This window comes from Myotis myotis, unplaced genomic scaffold (genome assembly GCF_014108235.1).
Source record: "Myotis myotis isolate mMyoMyo1 unplaced genomic scaffold, mMyoMyo1.p scaffold_m19_p_5, whole genome shotgun sequence".
In the NCBI taxonomy this organism is placed as follows: Eukaryota; Metazoa; Chordata; class Mammalia; order Chiroptera; family Vespertilionidae; genus Myotis; species Myotis myotis.
In genome coordinates this window covers 80,139,404-80,165,251 of record NW_023416357.1, presented here as the reverse complement: position 1 = coordinate 80,165,251, position 25,848 = coordinate 80,139,404, and the positions used below count along the sequence as shown (strand labels likewise).

The 25,848-nt window shown below is 42.6% G+C and overlaps 1 protein-coding gene and 1 pseudogene across 1 annotated transcript in view; both read right to left on the bottom strand.

Annotated features, from left to right (window-relative positions):
- The window catches only part of ZSCAN21 (zinc finger and SCAN domain containing 21), a 44,807-nt gene extending 26,977 nt beyond the window's left edge, over window positions 1–17,830 (bottom strand). The window contains exons 1-6 of the mRNA XM_036309937.1: window positions 17,702–17,830; window positions 9,479–9,991; window positions 8,686–8,836; window positions 6,225–6,316; window positions 5,821–5,947; window positions 2,676–3,491 (exon numbers count right to left, since the gene is read on the bottom strand). Coding sequence (XP_036165830.1) covers window positions 2,676–3,491; window positions 5,821–5,947; window positions 6,225–6,316; window positions 8,686–8,836; window positions 9,479–9,904 — 1,612 coding nt within the window. The 5' untranslated portion in view covers window positions 9,905–9,991; window positions 17,702–17,830. The remainder of the gene's footprint in view (window positions 1–2,675; window positions 3,492–5,820; window positions 5,948–6,224; window positions 6,317–8,685; window positions 8,837–9,478; window positions 9,992–17,701) is intronic.
- Window positions 17,831–24,836: 7,006 nt separating this feature from the next.
- Window positions 24,837–25,563, bottom strand: LOC118656496 (annotated as a pseudogene).
- Window positions 25,564–25,848: the final 285 nt, after the last annotated feature.

Here is a 25,848-nt window from a genome sequence, read left to right as displayed (position 1 = left end):
ACCATACGCCAATTGCAATTTGCTTTGAGCAGCTGATGAATGCAATGCAAAGCAAATGGTTTTAACCACCAGCTGTAGCCTGTTTTCTTTAGGAAACATCTTTAAGCAGCTGCTTCAAGGCGTGTGTCTGCTGAAGATCTGGAGCAACCACAGCGGCTGCCCACACAGTCAATGTCCCAGAAAAACGGGAATTAAATGTGGGGGCACAGGTTACTTTAATTTTCATTAAAAAACATGGCTGAGTTATGTCAGCACGTAGTTCTGGCTAATAAAAAAGCCAATGAAGAACCAATCAAAGTTCGTTCCCTCTTAAGAGTAGTCAGTGCTTTGATCAGTATCTGGAGGTAAGCAGCTCACTGCTTTCAGCTGCTTCCCAGCATCAAGTCTTTGCTCAAAAGCACCAGCGGTTTTCTATGCAACCATCACTGTGGTTCATTATGAAGAAAATCCTAGAAGCATTTCTTCTACTTTCACTTTACTATAAAACGTTCCTCAGGTATACGTTTCTGGAGTATCTTTTCTATTTTTCTTAAGTTGAATAGATAGAAATATTCTTGTCACCAGCTGACTTCTTTGAAGTTTCCCAGGCAACACTGATGAAACTGCTTAGAAACTACAGAGAAACTGTGGTTGGTCCAAGGTATAGAGAGGCGAAAGAATTACTGCTATGCAGATTGCAGTTTGGTCTGGAGCTGAGGCCATAGCTGCCCCACCTCATTGGCTCCCCATAAAACCATGCTGTCTCATGGGCTCGAGTTGCTGATTAGCAAAATGATGCGTCTTAGTTTTGTTTCTTGATGGAAAATCTCAATCTCTATTGGGGGTCTCCTGTTACGAGGATAGTCTTCAGGTGTGTTCTTATTCTGTGTCTTAAGTTTCTGTAGAGCTTACAATTTTTTGCATGCTCTCATGAGCAGTCATCTTTACCTGAGTCCCTGATGACTACCTATGTAGTAGCCCCCCGATACTTGGGTTTCTTGCATCTGAAGTCTCTGGCATTGGCTTCCAAGCAGCCAATTGCATCTTCTTGCACAGATAGAAAAGATCCAAATTTTATAACCCCACCTCAGTTTTTAGTGATGAGAGAGAAAAGACACTGTAGTACAACTGTGATACAACCAACCAAATCTTAGCAATTCGGTGAACTTCTCAGAGCAACTAACACATTTAGTAATGGCCAGCTAATGATGTCAAATGCTTTTGTGAAGTTTCTGGAAAGTGTGGGAGAAAATGCTTCCTACATCTTCCTTTTTCTGAAAAGCAACAAAAAATACATAGTCTGAACTATTATTTAAAGTTACAAATGATTCAGAAAGTGCCCAAATCATTAGGTTGTTCAGCAGCTGACTGAAGAAAATACTGGCTAAGATCTTTGTCATAAAAAGATGTCAAAAAATGGCCTTAGTAAGTTTTTGTCTTTTTCTTAAGATGAGATAATGGAGTCATTTCTGACATTCCATGGTATTTACTCACTAATCCATGTTTAGAAAGTCTACGCAGGTGACTAAATGGCGCCTTTCTTTTGTTTAGGATAAAAATAGCATAAGACCCTGGAGCTTTAGCATGCCTCAGGCTCTAATGTCCTCTTCAAAAGCTGGGCCAGGCTACCATATTTCAGGTACTCATGATTCACAGGGCTTTATCATAAGTGCAAAAGTCCTGTTAGAAGTCAGGCATAATGAGTGCTCCTTATGTGTTCAGCACTGTGCCCAGTGCTGTAAGGATATAAATATATCCCTTGTCAAAGCATCTCTTTTGGGGGGTAATGAGAAATTTCATACATGAAACAATAAAAGATTACAAGACGGTATATAATCAAGTGCTAACTTGTGGAGAAATGCATTTCAGAGTGTGATTAGTGCTTTAGGGATTTCTTCCAGAAGGGAGAGAAGTATTTTGAATCATTGTTGCCATTTCAGTAGAATTTATCTCATAGATGAGGATAAAACCATCTACATTTGTGGCAATCCTTTGGAATTGGAGACTGGTGCACATACCCTCTCTTTCATGAAGAGATAGAAATCTTTGGTTTGATACTGATCAGCACAGTCCTAGATTTCTATAGCTTTGGTAGGCTACCAGTGTTCATATATATCTTATATATATAACTAGTTCAAGCAGCATGTCCCAATGTAGTTTTTGTTTTAACTATCCCTCTTTTTTTGAGAAAGAAGGTACAGCAAGATGTTGGCCAACCAGGGCTTGATTGCAGCAAGAAGCTTTTAACCTAAGTATCATTTTTAGAGAGCCAATTTTAATCTTTCAATTCTGTATCATGGTTGCTGAGAGTTCAATAGTGCTTTAAAGGTATCCTCATTACTGAAAAGTGTGACATTTTGCTGTGTGTGCTTTTATCTCTTAAGGAAATATCATGTAGCTTATCCATATGACTAGCTTCCCTACAGGGGCTGTATGGAAGAATTATATGCCCACAGACTATGCAAAGGTAGAACACTGCTAATCTAACTATAAGGATCCTTAAAAAGTATGTGTGTGTTTTTAAATCTGTTGAGGATGTTTATTCCCTTCCATGAGCACACATCTTTGAAATAAATTTAGAAACAAAAGGGGGAAATGGCTTGTCAGCAAATTCTCACTTTACACACAGCTTTTCAGGAATGCTCCAAACGCATCAAGAGAAGCTGGACTGTACTCAGAGGCTCGCTCTCTGGTATGGATTCTGTGATGCAGAGTGAGAGTCGAGCTCCGGGTGAAGGCCTTGCCACACTTAGTGCACTTATAGGGCTTTTCTCGGGTGTGAATTCGCCGATGTAAAATAAGGTATGAGTTTCGGTTGAAAGCTTTTCCACATTCGCTACATTCATAGGGTTTCTCCCCTGTGTGGATTCTCTGATGTTTTGTAAGGTCTGAGCTCTGGCTGAAGGCCTTCCCACACTCGTTACATTCATAAGGTTTCTCTCCAGAGTGAATTCGCTGATGCAGAATGAGATTTGAACTATGACTGAAGGCTTTGCCACACTCATTACATTCATGAGGTTTCTCTCCTGTGTGGATTCTCTGATGCAGGACAAGGTTTGAGTTCAGACTGAAGGCTTTCCCACATTCACTGCATTCATAGGGCTTTTCTCCAGTGTGGATGATTTTATGGCGAATAAGGCTTGAACTCCTTGTGAAGCATTTACCACATTCATCACACCTATGAGACTTTGTTCCTGTTGGAACTTCTTCAGTGGTGTTAAAGTTTGAGCTCAGACTGAAGCTTCTTCCCAATCCTTTACCCTTCTCCCTGGGACCTCTCTCTCCGGTGGTTGTTTTTTTTTCCTTGGCTGTAGCTGGCCCTGAATCTTTCTTTTCTTTTCCAGTTTTCTCCTCAGGATTCTTCTGCTGCCTTTCTGCTGTTCTGCCCTGCTGTTCATGTTTTTCTCCAAAATCTTTCTGGATTCTTCCTCTCGTCTCCCTACGTGATGCTGAGTCTTTTGTGATTTCAGCCTTGGAGGTCGACTCCTCATTCTCATTCCTGCTTTCACAACCTGACACAATAAATAGAAAAAACAAATAACACCTTTTTCTTTTTAATCTATAGGTTAATCAAATGACACTGTTTTCCAGGAAGCTCCTACATACCTGCAAAATGACCCCACAGTATTAATCAAAGATAAAATAGAAGAAAAAATATAGAAAACAGGGAATAGAATTGGGGAACAAGAGGGCAGGAAGAGTGGAAAGGACAACAGAGAGAGTGTACAGAGAAGATGGGAGTGAACAGATCTACTGGGCAACGAACAGAGGGACAGAACCAGTTAAGGAAGAAGGGATGAAGAATTAAAGAACATAAGACATTAACAATTCACAGTTCTATTATTTGGTCACCTGATAATTAATTTGAAGAAACAAATATACATGGGAAAAAATCATGTTCTGATTCTAATATAAGAACTTATGAGCTTAATAAGAGAATGGTCAGGTCTTTCCTAGAAAATAAGTGGTATTAGCAGAAATAAAGGAGCATCATTAATAAAGGAAAGTGAAAACATCTCCATTCTGTGAAATTTTTTACCAACAAGGAGATGGTTAATGGGCAAAACAAGGAACTCTCAACTTGGCAGGTTACAAGGACCTTCAGACACAGGAAATAAGCTTCTCTCCATCAGGGAGAACAGCATGGAGCAGACAGAGATGAAGGTGAAGAAGCTGGTTGGGGCATTGGTAAACATAATTAAAACCTTCACTGAAAGAGAATAGAAAAGAAAATGAAGACAATTCCAGAGATACCCATGACGGAGACACCAGAAGACGACAAAATTTTATTAATGCAGCGATTAATTAATCGCTCTCACTTTAGCGATCAGCATATGAAGACATTGGAATATTCTTATTGTAGACTGCTGTATTCATTTTGTTTTAAGTAGAGATTAAAAATTGTTCAATAAAGGTATATTTTATATATGTTTATATATATCCCAACTCTTTTTTATTTGGCTTTAAGAAACTTGTCCAAGAAGGTCTGTACTATCCCAGACAGGCCCTTGAATGCAACTCCTGAGAGAGCTGAATAATATTTAACTCCTGACTTTAGTGAAGAAATTGCCATAAATACTAAACCAATCATAAGAAAGAGGAAATTGACTTCTTCTTTTGAATTCCAAGCCAAGGTCCTCAACTATCTGGATTGAACCCAATTTTTAAAAAAAGTTATCTTGGAATAGGTAATATCCAGCTTATAAACATGGATCAGTTCTTTGCCTTAATTTTCACCTAATCCAAAGAGTAAGTACCAAGAAACCATAAACCCATTTTTCCTGATGGTTCAAAACAAAAGTTTAGGTTTCATAGTAACATTCTTTCTTTATGAAGTTTCCCCTCATTTGCCCTCCCCGGGTAGAAGCCTCACGTGGACTTCCTATGATAGGAATTATTTGAGAGCTCCTCTGCAGTCCTGTCTCTCAGCAGAGACAAATGGGAATGTATGTCAACTGTGTCTCTTTGTCTTATATTGATTGATGCCTTAGAACTTCTTTGTCTTTACTATACACTAGGAGTGGGGAACGTCCAACCCATGGGCCATATAAGGCCTAGAAAATCATTTGATCTGGCCCTGCCAAGGCATTAGGGGCGAGTTAATGAAATGTTTGACCAAATATAGCAAGCTAATTTTTAAGTTGATAATTTTGTATGGCCTGCAAATGATGTTATAAACATCCAAATTGCCCTTGGCAGAAAAACAGTTCCCCACCCCTGCTATATACCTAGGGACCAGAGCTCTTCATAGATTATTATTAGGTTTGGAAATTGGGAACCGTGATCAAAAGGGAGGTATAGATGTAAGTTCATAGAATTATGCAAAGCTGTCACAGAGCATGGTTCACAGGATGAAGAAGACAGAAAGCCCACAGAAGGATGCTTGCTTGGTAGGTTTAGGAACATGGTCCCAAGTTAGGATTAGAACCAAAGATCAGTTCTCACTTGGCCCTCTACACTAGAAAATACAGATGCTCCCCCAATAGAGGTACCTAAGTTGTAACCCACAGGGAAGTGGAGCAAAATCCTCCCAGGTAACAAAGTGATGGAAGAAGTGAGGATTCAGAACACAAGAATATTTCTGATTTCAAACAGCAAAAATGACGTAGAGGTAAAAAAAAATAAAAAATAAAATCTACTTGTAATCAGGGAGTCAGTCACAGTACCAGGCTTTGAAGTTAAATGAGAACATAAATGTTCCCATTCTCTACCTGGTCTGAAGAAATGGGCTCAGTAGTCTCTAAATCCTTGTCAACACTCAATTGAACATGTCAGAGATCCCACAACTAACAAAGAGAGGCAAAACAATCTTATCAGACAATAATCCTGCATTGTTCTTACCCTGGGAAAACACGTTCCCATAATTCTCCTGCCTGTTGTCCCTATTGAGATTCCTCCGAGCCAGGTTCTGACATCCCCACTCCTCCAGGATGAGGGACACAGCCATGTCCTCGATCTTCACCATCGCCTGAAATATGAGATCCCCACACTCAGTTCCCCCAAAGCTCAGGGATAAACCCACTACCCAAACCTGGAGTTAGGGACAGAATTGGCTACAAACCTACAGGGTGCTGGGAAAGAAAAGGTGACGGTGCCAGGCTCTGGTGGATTGAGGGGTGAGCGGGTCTACTCTGTGGGCAGGACATCAAGAATTGAGTGTCCTGGGTGGAGACTGTTATAAAGATCTCCAGGAAGAGAGGCAGATATGAGGGTCTCAGAGGAGGGCAGAGGGGCCCATGGCTCACCTGGGAGTCTGCCGTGAATAGTGCAGAAGCCATTGTTTGGTCTCTGGGACTCCCCTCGTGATGAGGGGCAGGAACGTGGGTGGCAGGGAGAGCTGAGGGAGGAAAAAGGAGCTATGAGTAAAACCAGCTCTGCTCTGGGCCCAGGGCTCTCTTTTGCCTGCACCAGCATGTTCAATGTTCCACTACAGAATAGAGAATTAAAGAAGAAAAAGCATGACTTGTTTTCTCAAGACTTCTACTCTTAAGCTGGATAAGGAATAATGTAAAAGGATCCTTAAAATCACTTGGTCCAACCCTATGCTCTTAAAGAAGGGGAAACTGAGGCCCTGAGAGGTCAAATAACTTGTCTAAAGTCACACAATTAAGAATGTCAGAGCCAGATCTAGAATCCAGGTTCCTACTCTCAGCTACAGAACTGAGTAACATTTAGCCCATGATTCAAGCCTAGCTCAAAATTTCATTTTCTCAGCCAGCCGGCATGGCTCAGTAGTTGAGTGTCAACTTATGAACCAGGAGGTCACGGTTCAATTTCCAGTCAGGGCACGTCTGGGTTGTGGGCTTGGTGCCCAGTGTGGGTGGGCAGGAGGCAACTGATCAACGATTCTCTCTCGTCATTGATGTTTTTTTCTTTTTAATATATGTTTATTAATTTGAGAGGAAGGGAGAAGGGGAGAGAGATAAAAACATCATTGATGAGAGAGAATCATTGATTGGCTGCTTCCTGCACACCCCACACTGGGGATGGAGCCTGCAACCCAGGCATGTGCCCTGACTGGGAATTGAACCCAGGACCCTTCAGTCCGTAGGCCGATGCTCTATCCACTGAGCCACACCGGCCAGACATCATTGATGTTTCTAGCTCTCCTTTCCTCTCTGAAATCAATAAATACCTATTAAAAATTTATTTATTTTTTATTTTCTCCAGTCCAAGGAACAAATAACAGGACATCAGAATCCCATTTAGTTGTAAAAAAACACAAGGTAGGAAGGGGCTTCCTACTTCTGGGTAAGTTTTGCCATTTTTTGTCCCTCTACATTTTTCCCTCACTTATCCAGTTTTTTGATAAAATGTAGATATGGTTCAAACGTTAATGAGACATTTATAAGTATATAAAGGTATGGGTTGACATTCATCTAATAAAAGATATTTAATATGTCATATAATCATACTAACTGCAATGGGTAGAAACAATTAGAAAAATTTTAAACTGCAATATTAAAATCCTCCCTTGCCAAGTAATATTAGAGAAATGAATTTGAAACTGAATTATTACTTGTTTTCAGGAGGTACAATAATAAAATAAGCTAAAGCAAAATGTATGAAAGATTAAATAACTAGCACTATAGCCTTCCAGGAGCTAGGAAACACTCTGGAAGATGAAGAGCACAAAGAAGAAATTGAGAATAAATGTATATGCCTCCATTTGTTAAAGAACTACTTACTAAATAACAACTGGATGTACCAGGGTCTCTAACACTGTTGCTCTGGTAGCCTGAAGGTCTGATTTGGAACTTAAAATCATGACTACCCTCTTCAATTTCCTGATTTCGCCCCCTGTATAGTGTGGAGACCTTATATACCCTAGAACAGTGGTCGGCAAACTCATTAGTCAACAAAGCCAAATATCAACAGTACGATTGAAATTTCTTTTGAGAGCCAAATTTTTTAAACTTAAACTATATAGGTAGGTAGGTACATTGTTATTAACTTAATTAGGGTACTCCTAAGGCTTAGGAAGAGCCACACTCAAAGGGCCAAAGAACCGCATGTGGCTCGTGATCCGCAGTTTGCCAACCACGGCCCTAGAAGGTCATAGGTGGGCAATGGTGGGTTAAATATCACAGTGTATTGGTTTACATGGATTTCTCCAGCATATGAATGCCGGCTACCCTCCAGAATGCATAGAAAAGACTTATTTAAGCTCTAATATTAAAATAATTTTTATTTATATGACCCTGAAATGATGCTTTTCCTCATGTTTCTCCACGAAAAAGAAATGTTTTCCATCTTTTCCTATTGTTTGAAAATTCTGAAAGTAACCTAGAAAGAGCAATGTATACAATGTTTTTATACATTTTTTAAATGAAATGAATTTTAAAATTGATTCTTTATAAAATAATTTATGATGTACTATAGTGTTTCAAAACCAGGCTGAAAGTATACCATCGCTTCCCAGCACTTTCCAGTAAGAAAAAAATCTGTTAGACATTAGAATGCTAACAATTCAAGAAGCAATGTAATATCTACCCAAGTTCATTATGCACATTTCGTCTACTTCCCTAGTAACATTATTTAACTCCTGGGTTAGTCTGTAAATTGTATTTCCCCTAGTATTAGTAATGACAATAATGTTTAATAATGAAAACCTGCTTCTTTATTACAGGCACTTAGCAACACAGCGAGGGCACACCCATCCTGAACAGTTTGCTTCTTTTCCCCATAAGAAACCTTGTTTCTTACCCCGTGATTGTAAGAGGCAGGGCTTCCGAGATGAATGCTTGAAATGGGACTGGGTGGCCTCATGATGGTCAAAGCTCGAGGACTCCTGAATAGGATCCAGAGGCACCATCCCCCTTGCGAGCATCTCAGGTCCATGCACTTGACCTGGGACCTGAGAACAAACAGGTTAGGCTTGAGGGTAAATCACTTTTTAATGAGTACTTTAAATGAGCAAAAAGAACGTAAGTATACCAGGATGTAAGGGAGATAAGGCCAGAATACTTTTTAATATTCAAGCAAAACAAGGAGAATAACCACGACAGACTACTAAACAAGCTTATATTAGTAGCCTGTATATTAGTTTATTTTATATATATGACATGATATATATATATACCTATTATATATATTATATTAGTATCTTATTATATAAAAGCCTATGGTTATCACGCCTGAGTGCGCGGGTGGGTGGGGCTGCATGTGTGGCGAGGCGTAGGGCAGGTGGGCGGGGACTTGACTCTGGAGGACTTGACCAGAGGCGCGGGTGGGGTTCTGGGTCCCGCCTGGGCGGCGGAGGGGTTTCTGAGTCCTGCCTCCCACCGCGGCAGGCGCAGGACTCTTTCTGGGTCCCGTTGAGCCGAGGGACTCTGGGTCCTGGGCCTCATGCAATTTTGCACGCTGGGCCCCTAGTATATTAATACTAATACTAGTCTAATACTAAGACTACTAATATTAGCTTTAAATCAGTAACTTTCTCTTTGCTCCAGTCTCAAAGTCCACGTGTTCCTCACACCTAAGTTTCACCTCTTCTCACCTGCTGTCCTGATAAATCAAGCTCCAAATCTTCCAGAAGGGTCACAGCCTCCTCCCCACTATCGGGACGGTATTCCTGCAGCCAGGCTTGAAGCTCCTTGGGCAGGATGGAAAGAAATTGCTCTAGCACCAGCAGCTCCAGAATCTGCTCCTTGGTGTTTATCTCTGGTCGAAGCCACTGATGACAAAGTTCCTTCAGTCGACTCAGAGCCTCTCGAGGCCCAAAAGTGTTCTGATAACAGAAGTGCCTGAAACGTTGGCGGAAGATCTCTGGGTCAGGAGGAGGAGTCTCCTGCAGGCTGGAATCCTGCCCCCACATGTGTTCCTCCTCATCTTCCTCTTCTACCTTCACTATTACGATACCATCCTTCTCTTGGGCAGCCTGGGGGGACAGACCAGTAGCTTCCCTTGATTCAGCAGTCATCATTCAGGCTCAGAGAACTGACTTGATCCAAATAAAGTCTGTCCTTTCTGTCCTTGAAAATGTTCTCTGATATCTGTTTCTGTATGATTCCTGAAGTATTAAAAAAAGTGGTTAGCATCTTTATGAAAAGTGGCCTGTGCTACTAACACTTCATTCAAGGCACGAAAAAAGCCTCCAGAGCCACACTGTTTTGACTACCACTTTATACATTAAGATTTGCCTCCAATGGGCAAATTCCACCCTAAGCATCTTATCTCCAGGAGAACAGCAGGTTATGACATCATACCTTTACAGTGCTTAACCCAGTGAGAGCCGAATGTCAACAGGGTACAGGCAAGAGACATCAAGCAGTACACACATAATCTTTTTTCATTTTTTATTTTTGTTGATTTCAGAGAGGAAGGGAGAGGGAGATAGAAACATCAATGATGAGAGAGAATCACTGATTGGCTGCCTCCTGCATGCCCACACTAGGGATCGAGCCCACAACCCAGGCATGCACCCTGACCAGAAATTGAACTGTGACATCCCGGTTCAACCACTGAGCCATGCTGGCTGGGCCACACACAGTCTTATTTCATCCCACAGCAATCCTACCAGGTAGGAACAACTGCTAGTACCATTTACAGATGACATGGCTCAGGCTTAGAAAATTTAACTAATTTGCTCAGCAGCAGCTACCTACCTAGTGGAGTCAACAGTCACACCAAATCCGAAGCCCCAGAATTGCTAATCCACCATCCAACTGTTTCTATTGTTTTTTTGGGGGGTACTGTGTGGTCATTCTACAGGGGAGAGTGGGAGCCCCCTTCTCCCCAACACAGAGGGCTGTTAAGGTGCCCTCATTTACTTGCTCACTTTTAGACATTGTGATTTTTCCCAGTTTACCTGACATCAGTTCGTAGAATAATGGATTATTTTACCTAGCTTAAAAGAGACAAGCATGGGGACTTGGGAAGTGTGTGAAGGGGTCAAATGGTACAAAGTTCTGGTTATAAATTAAATAACCAGAACTGGGGGTGTAATGTACAGCATGGTGACTACAGTTAGTAATACTGTATTGCATATTTGAAAGTTGCTGAGAGTAGATCTTAAAAATCCTCATTACAATAAAATTTTTGTTTAACTATGGTGAACAGAATTTAACGAGACTTACTGTGGTGGTCATTTCACAATAAATACAAATACTGAGTCTTTATGTTGTACATTTGAAACTAATATGATGTTATATGTCAATTATATCTCAAAAAAGAGAGAAGCCGCTTTAAAGGTTCTTACAGAGAAACCACAATTATGAGAAATACTAATGATGCAAACACAATAAGCAAGAAAACGGCACCGCTGCAGTTTCTCTTTAGAGCAAGGGTTTACTCAGCTAGATGAGGAGGTAAAAACCAATGTCGATCTAAATCAAACAAGGAGTTAACCAATCAGTGAGAAAACAGCTGCTTAAAAAAAAAGGTGAAGGAAAGAACTACTATGAGGACAGATGTATGCTGGAAAACATACATTGTTATGTAATTTTAACAGCCAAAAATGACTAATTATCCTTATTACCTAGTCATTTAAAAAACTTGGAAATATTTTCTAATCTGTTTAAAAATCTCCCAAATGAGGAATTTTAGTAGGTCTTAAACCTGTTTGTTAAAAATATAAAAAAACCTTTGATTAGTTTGTAGGAACAGATGATTTAAGGTCATGGAAAATGGAAAAGTACTAGCTGAATTTCAACAACAAAAATTTAGCATGGTTGGTGGGTATATTACTAAACAGTCAGTTGACAATGTGTTCCTTCCACCTGAATTGACAAATCTTTGTGAAGTATCTTTTTCACCTCTATAACCATCGTAAGTAAGCATCAAATTCAAGTTTTAGAGGCAGCATCCAATTTCTGTATCACAATTATTTAAGCCAAGAGTTGAAAACTAATGAAGCATTTTAAATTACATGGCTCTCATTAAAAAATTATTAGTAATTTTGGTAGCAAAGGTACATCTAAAGCACAAGTTATTTTTAAAGAGCACTATTTAATGTATTTTTAATTATACAAAATATTGGTGTAATAGTACATGTATATAATTTTTAGTTTTTAATTGGTAGGAATGTGTGATCATAAAAGTTTGGAGATGACTGCTCTAATCACAAAGAACATGATTTTAATCTGAGATCACAAGATCAGTGTTTCTCATTTTTTTTGTCCTTAATGAAAAACAGAAATCCTTATTAAACTAGCAGTCTATAATAACAATAAAGAATATTACAAGAAGAAGAAGAAAAAAGAATATTACATTAAAAAAAGGCTTTCTAGCCCTAACCGGTTTGGCTCAGTGGATAGAGCATCAGCCTGCAGACTCAAGGGTCCCAGGTTGGATTCCAGTCAAGGGCATGTACCTTGGTTGCGGGCACATCCCCAGTAGGGGGTGTGCAGGAGCCAGCTGATGAATGTTTCTCTCTCATCGATGTTTCTAACTCTCTATCCCTCTCCCTTCCTCTCTGTAAAATATCATTAAAATATATATTTTTAAAAAAGGCTTTCTATTTAAAGGAAGTGGGGGAATTAAGTCATTTCTCCAATGACATTAAACTAGTAAAAAGTCCTATTGTAAACCTTCCCTTCTTCTAGCCCTTCCCTTTAATACCTTCAGACCTGTTCTGTACCTCACCCTCCTTGCTGTAGTAAATATTGTGTTTTTCAACCTCGGAGCAGTTTTCCCAATAAAGTCCTTAGAGCTATAATTACTCAGTTTCCTAAACATTTCTGCCTCTCCGCAATATTCAAGGTGTCCTATTAAACTGAGGAGAACAGAAGGATGAGAAGCACTAGTCCTCTTTTTACACAAATAATTACAGTACAAAGTAGAATGTGCTAACTGTCCTAACGAGGTTCCAGCACCTGAGAAGTAACTTAACTGATGCATTAACAAGGCAGCTTCCAGGAAGAGGCCCACCCCCCTGGGAGCTGGGGGCATCAGAATAGCCAAGACCCCAAAAGACTGCTATAGGAAAAGGCAGAGAGTAAGTAGTTCAAGAGATCATCCCTTTGGCTAGCTTAACCCAACTGGAGGATAAATAATTCCTATAAGTCTTAGTTTCTTTCTTTTTATTCTGAAAAGTCAAAAGAAAGAATATCTTCCTGCTATATGTCTCTTACAATTATTTTCCACCATCCTAATTCAAGCTCTCTATCGCCTACCTAGTCTAGTGCCATAGCCCCATACAGTTTCTCTAGCTTCAATTTCTCCCTGTTCCAATTTGAACATACTAAGACCAACAGTACTGCCAGAGTATGCTTCTGATCATTACCTCCTCCCCCTCAGATACACCACATCGTACTTTTCTATTCTTACCTTACTGCTTTTCTTAGTAGCGATCCCCTATATTTCAGCCTCTTTGGCCCATTAATGTCCCCTAAGCATAGGTGTGATTTTTAATTTCCTACCATATCAACTTTATTGGTCAAATTTTTATGCACCTTGCAAGATGTATAATGTCTCCTGACATTCCAAATTAAATATCTTCCTCCTTTCAACATCCTTAGTACCTTCTTTGTTATTATTCAAGGCACTTACTTATTTTCTCCTTGTATTATCATTATTTGGGTTGCAGTTCCTATCTCCACTTCCCAACTAAAATTTAAGCTTCTCAGGAGAGGGAGTCTTGTCTTCTTTGTACTCATCTCCTCGCGCACCTGGCAGAGTTGAATTCTGTGAAGCTGAATAGACGAAATAAAAACTACTCAAGCTATTACAGCTCCCCCTGCCATCTTCATATTGTCTTTAGTGGCAATTATGATCATATATTCTACTAATATCTCAATCACTCGGGCTCAGAATCTCACCTTGCTTGACTCCTCTCCTCTTACATGCATTCAGTCTCCAAGCACCAGGGGAAGCAATTCTTTGTTCACACTTATTTTTCTAACTAGTTCCATGAAATCCAGCGTCCTCTCTTTGGTACACTGACTTCATTTTCTCCCAATGATTCCCCCACCTCCTACCCTCTGGATTATTCTTCCTAAAACTGATAGCCTTGCAGTCAACAACTTCCAGTACCTGATCCGTTTCCCCTTAAGCTACATTTCCTAACCATTTCTCCCCCTCTCTGCATGAAACTTTTCCATCTAGCAAAATGAGTTTATTCAGTCTTTCCTAAATATGCCTTGTAATTTGACTGCCATCCTCTCCTCACATCATACTCAATGCCTACTTATCATCAGATCTAAGCTAAAATGCCCTTTCCCCTCATCGCTATCCAATTCAAGAAGCCACTAGTAGGCGTAATAGTAAGAGCCAATTATTTATCGAGTGCTTTCTAGGTACTAGGTATTATATTAAGCATTTCACACAATCTTAGGAGGTGGGTACAATTATCATCTCATTTTATAAAGACAAAATTAAGGTTTACTGCTATTTTTTAAAAATATATATTTTATTGATTTCAGAGAGCAAAGGAGAGAGGGAGAGAGACACATTGAGAAACATCAATGAGAATCATTGATCAGCTGCCTCCTGCATGCTCCCTACTGGGGATCGAGCCTGCAACCTGGGCATGTGCCCTGACAGAGAATCAAACCGTAACCTCCTGGTTTATAGGTCCATGCTCAACCACCGCCATGCTGGCCGGGCAACTACTGTTAAATAACATACCCAAGGTCACACAGCAATTGGAAAGGGAGAACCAGGATTTGAAATTAGGTCTGTGGGACTCCTCAGTTCAAACTCTAACCATCAGCCAGTTTGGCTCAGTGGATAGAGCATTGGCCTGCTGACTAAAGGGTCCCAAGTTTGATTCCGGTCAAGGGCACATGCCTTAGTTGTGGGCTCGATCCCCAGTAGGGAGCATGCAGGAGGCAGCTGATCAATGACTCTCTGTTTCTATCTTTCTCTCCTCTGAAATCAATACAAATGTATATAAAAACAAAACAACTCTAATCATCATACCAAACTCACTGTCTCAACATGGTGTGAGGAAGGGCTTCTGTGCACATACAGATTCTGAAAGTGCCTATGAAGGATGACCACTCAGGAATGGGCTTCATTTGATACCCACAGTTCTCACTAGAGAGCTGTGCAACTAAGGAGACACTGAATATGTAAATGGGAATTATCTAAAATCAAGTGGGTAGGGCCTTCAACAGGGTAACTGAGCAGAACTAGCCTAGCAATCAGCAATCTTTTTATGAAAATTCTATTCTGTCTTAGCCATAATAAGAATAAAGGAAAGGAATCTTGATTTGTATTCACACTTGGGCCAGAGTTTTAAAGAGGATAGTCTGAGTCAGTGGGACTTAACAGGAAGATACTCTGAAGAAGTGAGACCTAAAGGGACAGACATGAGGGCATAGGCACATCCCCTCTTCCCCCAATTTCAATAGTTCCTCTCCCCTATCTCCCATTTTCTACTACTACTCTGGGCAAGAGAAAAGTCACAACAGCAGAAGGGCTGGGTTTTATTTTAGTTTTCCCAGATGATGTGAGCACACAGCTTTTCTCCTCTAAACTACCTGGCGCTGTTTTTATTTCTGTAATTTTTCACGCCTTCCGTCCTCAACTGGACTATTGTTAAGGGTAGGCTTCTTTGTACCTATTAGACCACTTAGTAAGAGTCCTTGCAAGCATTAGTTTTTTTAAAAAAATACTTCATTGAATTTACATTACTTTTTTTTTTTTGCCCATTCATACACAATTCAATGTTATCCTCAAATTGGCTACTTGGAAGTTTCATGAAGTTGCTCTACCACTTACCAGCTGGTGATTTTAAGCAAATTAATCTATGCGTGTTTCTTCACTTGTATAGTGGGGATAAACAGTATTTGCTTCATAGAGTTGTGAGGATTAAATGAGTTAACACATGTAAAGCACTTAAAAGAGTGTCTGGCATTTAGTAGACACTAGGGAAGTATTTTAACTTTTTCCAATAAACTAAAGAGATGTAATTTATACTTTCCAATTTTCAGCCTACTTAAAAGATTAAGCAATGGGAGAAATCCCATAGTGAAAGCAGTACAGGTTGAAACACCTGAATTCTAGTCTCTCACAAATAAGTTACGCATCCCTGAGTTATTTCATCTCTGGCATCCAGTATCCTTATCTGTTAAATTGGGGGAAGATGGGAGCTGGGAGGAGAATACTACCTCTGGGGTCCGTCTGAGCTGAAGAACATTCTGACATTCTATCCGATTTAGATAAGATTACCCCCAGCAACTAGTTCTCATCAAGGATAAATACAAACGATTTTCTTACAAAAAGGGCTTGGAGTTACAAGTTCACTTTATTCCACAGGTTATTTTTTAAACAGGCCATTATTTTTTTCAGGGTGTCTTTTAGTCGTCAACGTTTAAACTGCCCTCCTCTCATTTTTCAAAACAGAGCTATAAACCGTTTAAAATATAAAAAAGGTACCTTTAAAAGACAGCTAGCTACACAAAGAACAGTGATACTACCTTTGAATGAAAAGGTAAGATTTAACACTGTGTATTTAGGTGCAATCGAAAGTTAGAAAAAAATCTAAATGCTTAAATCAAGTAGAGAATAAGCAAAAGCCTATGATATTAAGTAGCTAGTTTGTATTTTAAGACTGGTGAAAACTGCCTGAAATAATGAACAAGAATATTGCATAGCAATTCAGAGTCAATGCAACTTGGAAAAAACCTCCTGGAGCACATTGTCCTTACGGTTCCCTACGTAATAAAGCTATTTCATTTGGCCAGCACATACAGTCACAGAGCTTTGTTGATCGGGTCACAATTAATTCTCCACAATTCAACAAGTATTTATTGACCACCTCCAAATCTGCCTAGCACTGGCCTGCACAAGAAATGCTTTCTTTGGTCTCAGGCCATGTAACAGCCACTCTCTGTACTGACAGTATGGTATTGTGTACTGGAGGCACTGCAGGGAGGGAAGAAGAAGGGAGAGCGCAGTCAGGGTGAATTGTAGCTGAAATTTTTCAATTACATCGACTGGATGAAATTTCAAAATTGGATCTTTTAAGAAAACCTAGTTAATTTTATTAATGACAAAACTGAGAGTTGGCGAAATGTCTTATCCAAGGTCACTCAGGTAATCAGTCTTCTAATGACACGGTGAAATCTCCACCAATTCTCTTCACTCTCACTCACGCCAAGTCAAGCAGAGTAGCTTCCCCGAACCGAAAAATACACCCAACCTTCCTGACAGCTGGTTTCTAAAGCCATCAAAATACTCCATAAAGCTGGAAGGAGTGGGCTGTCTATCAGCTCTCCTACAGCCGAGTCACTTCTTCACCCCCTGGACTAGGCTCCAGCTACTCTGTCACCACCGATCAGGGAGGGGTGGAGTGAGGAGCGGTGATCTGGAGACATGAAGGCTGCACTTCAAAACGTGCCCATGTCCCGCCTGCCGCATTTTCCCCTGAAGGTCCTGAAGGACCCCGAGAAGAAAAAAAAATCTCACTGGACTCAAAGCAAATGATGACGAAGGGAGAGCAGGAAAATCAGACTGTTCTCCGAAACGTCAAAGCACCACGTAGACACGGTGGGCGAGGGGCCCCGAAAGGGTCCGCGGCCGGCTTCTCCCCAGTCCCCGAGCACCCCTGGCCACTGGGGTCTCGCCCCCTCCCCGCCTGGACCCGAGGGGAGGGAGGGCGGGCTCCTGGGGGACGGCACATCCTAAGGCCGGGCCTGGGGGATGGGGACGGGAACTCTTTACATCCCGGCAGGGCCGCCTGGAGGGGACCCCGGGCCGCAGCGGCGGAGCCCACCCTCACGCACACCCCCCTGCGGCCCCGCCCGCCCTCCGCAGAGGCCGGCCCAAGTCTCACCGTGAGCCCCGGGAGCGGCCTTGGGGCGCTGGGAGAGAAAGGGGAGCCGACTCTGGGGCTCAGACCGGCCGAAGGGCGCTGCACAAGGAGCTAGGCCCTCCCGACGCCTCGACACAGACACAATGAGTCACAAAGGCCGGAAGTGTGTCAGCACCTCGTCTTCCGGGATTGCGCCGAGCTTCCGGGTCCTCTCTAGGAGCGCGGGAGGATTTTTGCTACTTGGTTCCCTGGGAAGCTGGGTTCCACGCCGGTTCTCCGATGGGTGATCAAGCCTCCAGCTTGGAGTTTCTTGCCTACAGCTCGTGCGCCCCGAGTTAAAGCTGGGGACCGACGAGAAGGGGGTCCAAGCTTTATGACATATAAACAGACTGTTCAGCTCAGATGCCAATTCATATGAAAATTTGGTTTCTCCTCTCTTCCATCTCAAGTAGTCCTTGTAATAATTACAGTTATTATCAAGCATTAATTATATGTCTGTGGCAGAGGAACTGAAACAAGGGTGTAGACAGGAGAAGATCAAAGTGAAGCCAGGGGTGGCTCGTTTCACAAAGCTGCCGTGGTAGCTTCTCGTGGCCCCTGGAGATGTCTGCCAATTAAGTGGTTGGTATTTTCAAATACCTGGCGGGTGGACAAAGGCCTTTCCACAACCAAGTTAGCTAGAAGGTTCTGTGTTTTGTTTATGTGGCACATGCTATTATAGCAGTTTTCATAGTAAGGGTGTTTTCATAGTAAGAGAGTTTTCAGAGTAACAGCAGACACTTTTACCTTCAAGATACTCTACAACCTATAATTCTGGCCTTCACCTTTACCTGGCAGAAGTTGCTCCACTTTATGTGCAAGGGCGACCACGGCTTTCATGGTTGCGACTTTGCTCTACCCGTTCCAAGACGAGTTCATGGAGAGACTAAACTCAGAAGCTTGGTGGCATGACTGAAATTGCTTGGGGGAGATTATTTCCTGAAAAATATGTGAAAACTAAAAAGCAATTACAGTATCATTAAATGAAAGTTGCAAAATGGAGAAAGATAGTAATCTGTAATCCCTCCACCCTAACCCCAGTATGATGGCTTTAATTTTATCCCTTTCCTATCTATCTTCATAGGTACACTACATAGTTTTAATTTATTATTTTAGACATAGTTGAAAACTATAGTTGTATTGGATAGGTGGTAACTACCACATTCATGCTATATGACCACTTTTTGGACAAAAGCTGATTGGATTAGGTTTGGTCACCTGATGGAAACACAATTACCTATGGAATGCTAACCTTCGGATCTACAGAGGTGGCCTGGCTTGAGAGCTCTGACTAATGGAACAATAGATCCCCTTTCTTTGGGCCGTTTAAATGTGAGACACACAGGAAACTGGGGCAAGCAGAAATCAGTAAGCAGAAGCCACTAGTTGGCAGAAGCCATGAAGCCATGGAAGTCGTTAGTAAGCAGAGCCTTGAGAGAAAACAAACTGAGCTATAGACACAAAGACAGGTGCAGCACATGGCACAACAGAGCTCGCAGCAGGAGCCCAGCGGTCGGTCATACTTAGGGCCACAGCATAATGGAGGTGACAGCATGAATAACCTTCAGGCCCCAAACGATGTTTATTCTCTGCATTGTTTGACTTTGCTGCCGATGACATTATGCCCTGTCTCCTCATCTTCCCTGTGTGTCCTTAGAATAAACCAGCAAAAGAATCTAACTTTGTTCCTTGCCACCTGGAAAAGCCCAAAGTGATAATCATATGTATTACTTAAAAACGCTTAATATCGTATCATTAACATTTTAAATTTTGCTACACAGAATGGATAATTATCATTTTAATAGCCATATAGTATTCCACTGAGCAGCTATACCATTAAGTATTTAATAATTCTTCTATTTCTAGACATGTAGAATACTTCTAAAATTTGGCTACTTTATGAACTATTTAATTTGCTGGGAGCCGGTCCATCCTTGCTGTTTCAAGGGACCTGGCATAGATGGCATACTGTTCTTAATATGTTTGCTCACCTTCTTGGCACTATGTGTTTTAACCAAGGTCACCTCTCTGAGAAAGGTTGTTTCCCCAGGTAGGGATTTTCCCCTGAGGTTAGGGAGGGAATAAAACCCCTTAACTAAGTGCCAGGCGGGTAATTAATCACTTTAACTATGAACAATCATGCTTAAGCTACATAATCTTTACTCCCTGGAATGGAGATAAGAAATGCCCTAACCTTTGGAATAGAGATTGATAGGATTGGAATCAACTGGTATAAATACAGATGTAACAAGACAACAGAACCTACACAGAACCTAGACACAGAACCTAGAGACAGAAGAACTTCACTGGAGAGAACATGGCAAAAGATCCTGGACAGAAACTGGAGACAGAACCTAGAGACAGAACCTAGCAAGAGAACATGGCAAAAGATCCTGGACAGAAACTGGAGACAGAACCTAGAGACAGACCTAGCGAGAGAATCTGGCTGAAGAACCTAGAGACAGAACCTGGCTACAGAACCTGGATAGAACATGGCTACAGAACTATGCTGGAGAACCTAGACAGAACCTGGCAGAAGAACCCGGCTACAGAACCTGGCGACCGAACGTGGCTGGAGAACCTAGCAAGAGAACATGGACACAGAACCTGGCTGGAGATCCTAACCAGAACTTCGCTGGAGATCCTGACCAGAACTTGGCTAGAGATCCTGGCTAGGCTGCTGATCAACTGAACGCTGTCTCTGTGTCATTCCTTCTTCGCCGACTCCGTCCACACCTTTGGGGACCCCCGGACCTGCTGGGGTTGGACCCCAGCATTAATTGAAGATTTTTGTACAAATATATTTGGCTAGAACAGTGTTCTTTCCCCTGGGGACATTGCAGTGTCTGGGGACAGTATCCTCGTTGTTACAACTGTGTGTGTGTGTGTGTGGGGGGGGGGGGTTGGGTTGGGGGTGTGCTCCTACTGGCATCTAGTGGGTAGAGGCCAGGGTGCAATTCAACATCCTACAATGCACAGGGCAGCCCTCTTCCCGCACTGCCAGGGTCCTGCCCCAGCAGGTCCAGGGGTCCCCAAAGGTGTGGACGGAGTTGGCGAAGAAGGAAAGACTCGGAGACAGCGTTCAGTTGATCAGCAGCCTAGCCAGGATCTCTAGCCAGGATCTCCAGCCAAGTTCTGGTCTGGATCTCCAGCGAAGTTCTGCTTCAGGATCTCCAGCCAAGTTCTGAGTTCATGTTCCCTTGCTAGGTTCTCCAGCCAGGTTCTGTCCAGGTTCTCCAGCCAGGTTCAGTCACCAGGTTCTAGTCAGGTTCTTTTGCCAATTTCTGTAGTCAGGTTCAGTCCAGGATCTTTTGCCATGTTCTCTCCAGCGAAGTTCTTCTGTCTGTAGGTTCTGTCTTCTAAGTTCTGTGTGTAGGTTCTGACTCCTGTTGTCTTGTTACATCTGTATTTATACCAGTTGACTCCAATCCTATCAATCTCTATTCCAAAGGTTAGGGCGTTTCTTATCTCCATTACAGGGAGTAAAGATTATGTAGCTTAAGCATGATTGTTCGTAGTTAAAGTGATTAACTACCCGCCTGGCACTTAGTTAAGAGGTTTTATTCCCTCCCTAACTTCAGGGGAAAATCCCTACCTGGGGAAACAACCTTTCTCAGAGACCTTGGTTAAAACACATAGTGCCAAGAAGGTGAGAAAACATATTAAGAACAGTATGCCATATATGCCAGGTCCTTTGAAACAGCAAGGATGGACTGGCTCCCGGCACCGCACCCCCACAGAACAATGAGTTACCAGGTCTGGATGTCAGCAGTGCCAAGGCTGAGAAACCCGGATCTAGACCTCAGCAAAACAGAGACAAATTTTAGAGATTAACTTGGTGTTACCTGGTCTTCGTGAATCCTTGTTGGTTCTTAATCAGCACCACTTTTCAAAGGTCATATTAACATACACTTTTTTTGGCAAGAGAGAATCCTCTGATTGAATAGACATTCACCCGGACTCCCCCGCCTCGTGTAGAGTCCCCTCCCCTCTCCGGGGACCGACAGGGGTGCCCTGCTCCTTGGAGACATGTCAGGTGTGTTTCCGCTCTGGCGGGTCCTCTCCTATTTCCCAGTATCGCTCACATTCCTAGGGACACTTCAGTTCTGGCTTCTCTCCTCCAGCGACCTCCACCCAGCAGGAGTGACAGGGACCCTGTGGAAGGTTAGGAAGTCATACAGAAATGTCAGTGCCAAGGGGACAGGCTCAGGAGAGCGGCGATTTTTCCATCTATTTCCATCTTTAAATGTGCCCATTCCCACTTAGGGAGGTGTCAGTGTCCCCAAATGAGCATCTCCAAAACCTTGTCATTTCTGGCTTCCAAAGAGTTCCCTTACTTCCCTATCAACTCATTCATGCATTAAAAAAAGGATGCCTTTTGCATGGAATTCATAATTTTTCAGTGTACTGTATGGAAAAGGTTTCTTTGATCATCTTGTCTGCCATATGGCCAGAAGCAGAAGTCCAGGAGATACATATTTAAGAAATGTAAGTTTGAAAAATTATAGATGGTATGGTTGGGGAAAAGTCAGGCTTAATCATTAAATCTTGAAACATTAGAATGAAGCTCTAGCAGAGTACAAAGGACGAAGACCTTTAGATACTGCTTTATAGACAAGATAGTGAGCTTATGGATTTCATTTCAGTGGGATAAGCTGGAGAAGTGTGGCCCTCAATGAATCCTTGGGAAATAAATGGCAGGCAGGTAAGGGCAGAGTTGGATGGACTTTTTAGTTGGTTGAATTACCAGACCCAAGTTATCTTAATAAATTCACATAAACTTTGAGTGGAGTCTCCAGAGTCAGCTACAACTGGGTTCTGTCCTGTTATATCCTGTACAATAGGATTCTCTTATATGTGTTTCATATGACCTGTTTCCTGTTTTATCAGTGTTATATATGAGAGTGTTGGGGACATAAAATTAAATTTGTGCATGACCCTAAAGATAATGGTATTCACTAGTATGTTGAAGGTAGGAAAGCAATTCTTTTTTTAAAAAAATATATTTTATTGATTTTTTAGAGAGGAAGGGAGAGAGATAGCGAGCCAGAAACATCAATGAGAGAGAAACATCAATCAGCTGCCTCCTGCACATCCCCCACTGGGGAAATGCCCACAACCCAGGTACATGCCCTTGTTGGGGTCCAACCCCAGCAGGTCCAGGGGTCCCCAAAGGTGTGGACAGAGTCGGTGAAGAAGGAATGACACCGAGACAGCGTTCAGTTGATCAGCAGCCTAGCCAGGATCTCTAGCCAAGTTCTGGTCAGGATCTCCAGCGAAGTTCTGGTTAGGATCTCCAGCCAGGTTCTGTGTCCATGTTCTCTTGCTAGGTTCTGCAGCCAGGTTCTCCAGCCAGGTTCTGTAGCCATGTTCCCTCGCTAGGTTCTCCAGCCAGGTTCTGTCCAGGTTCTCTAGCCAGGTTCAGTCACCAGGTTCTAGTCAGGTTCTCTTGCCATGTCTATCCAGGTTCTGTAACCAGGTTCTGTCTCTAGGTTCTTCAGCCAGATTCTCTCGCTAGGTTCTGTCTCTAGGTTCTGTGTCTAGTTTCTGTCCAGGATCTTTTGCCATGTTCTCTCCAGCGAAGTTCTTCTGTCTCTAGGTTCTGTGTAGGTTCTGTTGTCTTGTTACATCTGTATTTATACCAGTTGATTCCAATCCTATCAATCTCTATTCCAAAGGTTAGGGCGTTTCTTATCTCCATTACAGGGAGTAAAGATTATGTAGCTTAAGCATGATTGTTCATAGTTAAAGTGATTAATTACCCGCCTGGCACTTAGTTAAGGGGTTTTATTCCCTCCCTAACCTCAGGGGAAAATCCCTACCTGGGGAAACAACCTTTCTCAGAGAGGTGACCTTGGTTAAAACACATAGTGCCAAGAAGGTGAGCAAACATATTAAGAACAGTATGCCATCTATGCCAGGTCCCTTGAAACAGCAAGGATGGACCGGCTCCCGGCATGCTCTTGACCAGAATCGAACCCGGGACCCTTCAGTCCGGAGGCCCAACGCTCTATCCACTGAGCCAAACCGGTTTCGGCAGAAAGCAATTCTTGTTCCTCCTTCTCTCTTCCCCCCACAAAAAATAACAAACAGGGAATGGATGAGTGACAAAGTAATAGGGACCAATGTTCTGCATGTAGGTGGAAAAGCCTACAAAATATCCCTGTGGCTGCCATCCAAGACAGAAAATCAGTCTGGAAAAAATAAGTAAGAAAGGACTGAAAGTGGAAGATGTGGCTTTTTGACAGCAATAGCAGTGAACAGGCCTGGGGCTCTTCATGGAGACAAAGCTCAAAGTGAGCTAAGAGTGTGATTCAATAAAAGTCAAACAAATCTTAAGCTCCATGAACAGCAGTACAGAATCCAAACATAAAGTGAGAGGCATGCCTTTCTCCATAGTGGTCAGGCCCCCTGGGTGCAGGGCTTTGCCTTCTGGGCATCCTAACAAATCAGAGTGCAGGGAGAGGAGAGTTAGCAACACAGGAAGGAGCAATGGAAGCTTCTCTGAGTTTCAGCAAAAAGAACAGTGTTTGCTTTGGCTGAGGAGGGGGCTTGGCAGGGGGTGGCTGTGTTAGTCTGCTGGGGCTGCCATACAAAGTACTACAGTTGGGCAGCTTAAACAAAGATGTTTAGTGTCTTCTGGTCTGGAGGCTGGAAGTTCAAGGTCAAGATGTCAGCAGGGTTGGTTTCTTCTGAGACCTTTCTCCTTTTCTTATAGATGGCCTCCTTCCCCTGTGTGTGTCTGTGCCCTAATCTCTTCTTCTTTGAAGGACACCGGTCATGCTGGATTAGAGTCAACCTATGTGACTTTATTTTAATTTAATTACCTCTTTGCAGACCCTATCTCCAAATACAGTCACATTTTGAAGTACTGGGGGAGGGGGGCACAATTCAGACTATAACAGTCCCTGAATCTTGCCTCCTCATGTGGAAAAGGAAATAGATTTCTCTTTTGAAATTCCTGCAGACAATGCAAAGACCACTGTGTGGGAGTTATTAGGAATACCGATTCTGGCTCAATATAAGGAAAAGCTTTGCCTTAGAAAGGGACGGTGTCAAAGATGGTCAAAGAGTGTGGGGGCAGGAGTGACAAGTGAGGGGGAATAAAGACACATAAGTAATACCTTACTCAATAAAGAAAGGACAGAGCAGCTTACAGGTACACGGAGGTACTCTGCACTACCACAAAAGCAGCCACAAAGAGCTTTATGTACTCGGTGTCAAGCTGACGGTTTACTTTTTGCAAGCTATGTATCTCTCAGTGACATTCTCCCAGTTGATTATATTCCAAACAACTCCCAGGTAGTCAGGCCTGACGTTTTTATACTGGAGGTAATAAGCATGCTCCCGCACGTCAGTCCCCAGGAGTGGAATAAGACCTGTTGCTCCTTGAAGGGGATCGTGGTTAGAACAAGCTGCAATCTGTAAGCGTCCTTGTTCCTTATCGAAACCAAGCCAACCCCAACCTGAGCCTTGAAGGCCAGCAGACACAGTGGTCAACTTCTCCTTAGACGTGGCGAAGGAACCAAAGTCACGTTTGATGGCTTCCAGCAATTCCCCGTTGGGTTCTCCACCACCATTAGGGCTCAGGTTTGTCCAGAAAATGCTATAATTGACATGGCCTCCCACCGATGAACTTCAGCGCAGGCTGAAGAGCTGTCTGAGTTGTGATGTCACCCTTGGCCAGGTTGTTCACTTAGGCCGCCTGGCCGGTGATGTGAGGCTCCAGGGCACCATAGTCCGAGGGCAGGCAGGTCGGGGAGGGTGTGCTTCTGCCGGGAGCCCAGGGTCCCCAGAGCTGGCACCAGCTCCCCGCTCACGCTGCACGCCGCCCGGCACAACATGGTGACACCGGCTGCAGTCCTCGCGGCCGCGCTGACCGCTGGGGATGGACCAGTGAACCGGTGACCTGGGCCGCGCTGCCCAGCCACATCTTCTTATATCAGCTGGCTTCTGAAATAAACATTCCCACTGCCCCAGGGATGGTGCTCACACCTGGTCCTTGGGTAGGAATAAATTTGACTACTTGACAAATATGATCAACTTTACAGAGCAGCCTCAATTCAGAGAGGCACACACAATGAACAGTTTCTTTTCCACCCATTGTCCTCCTCTGTGTTATCAAATCT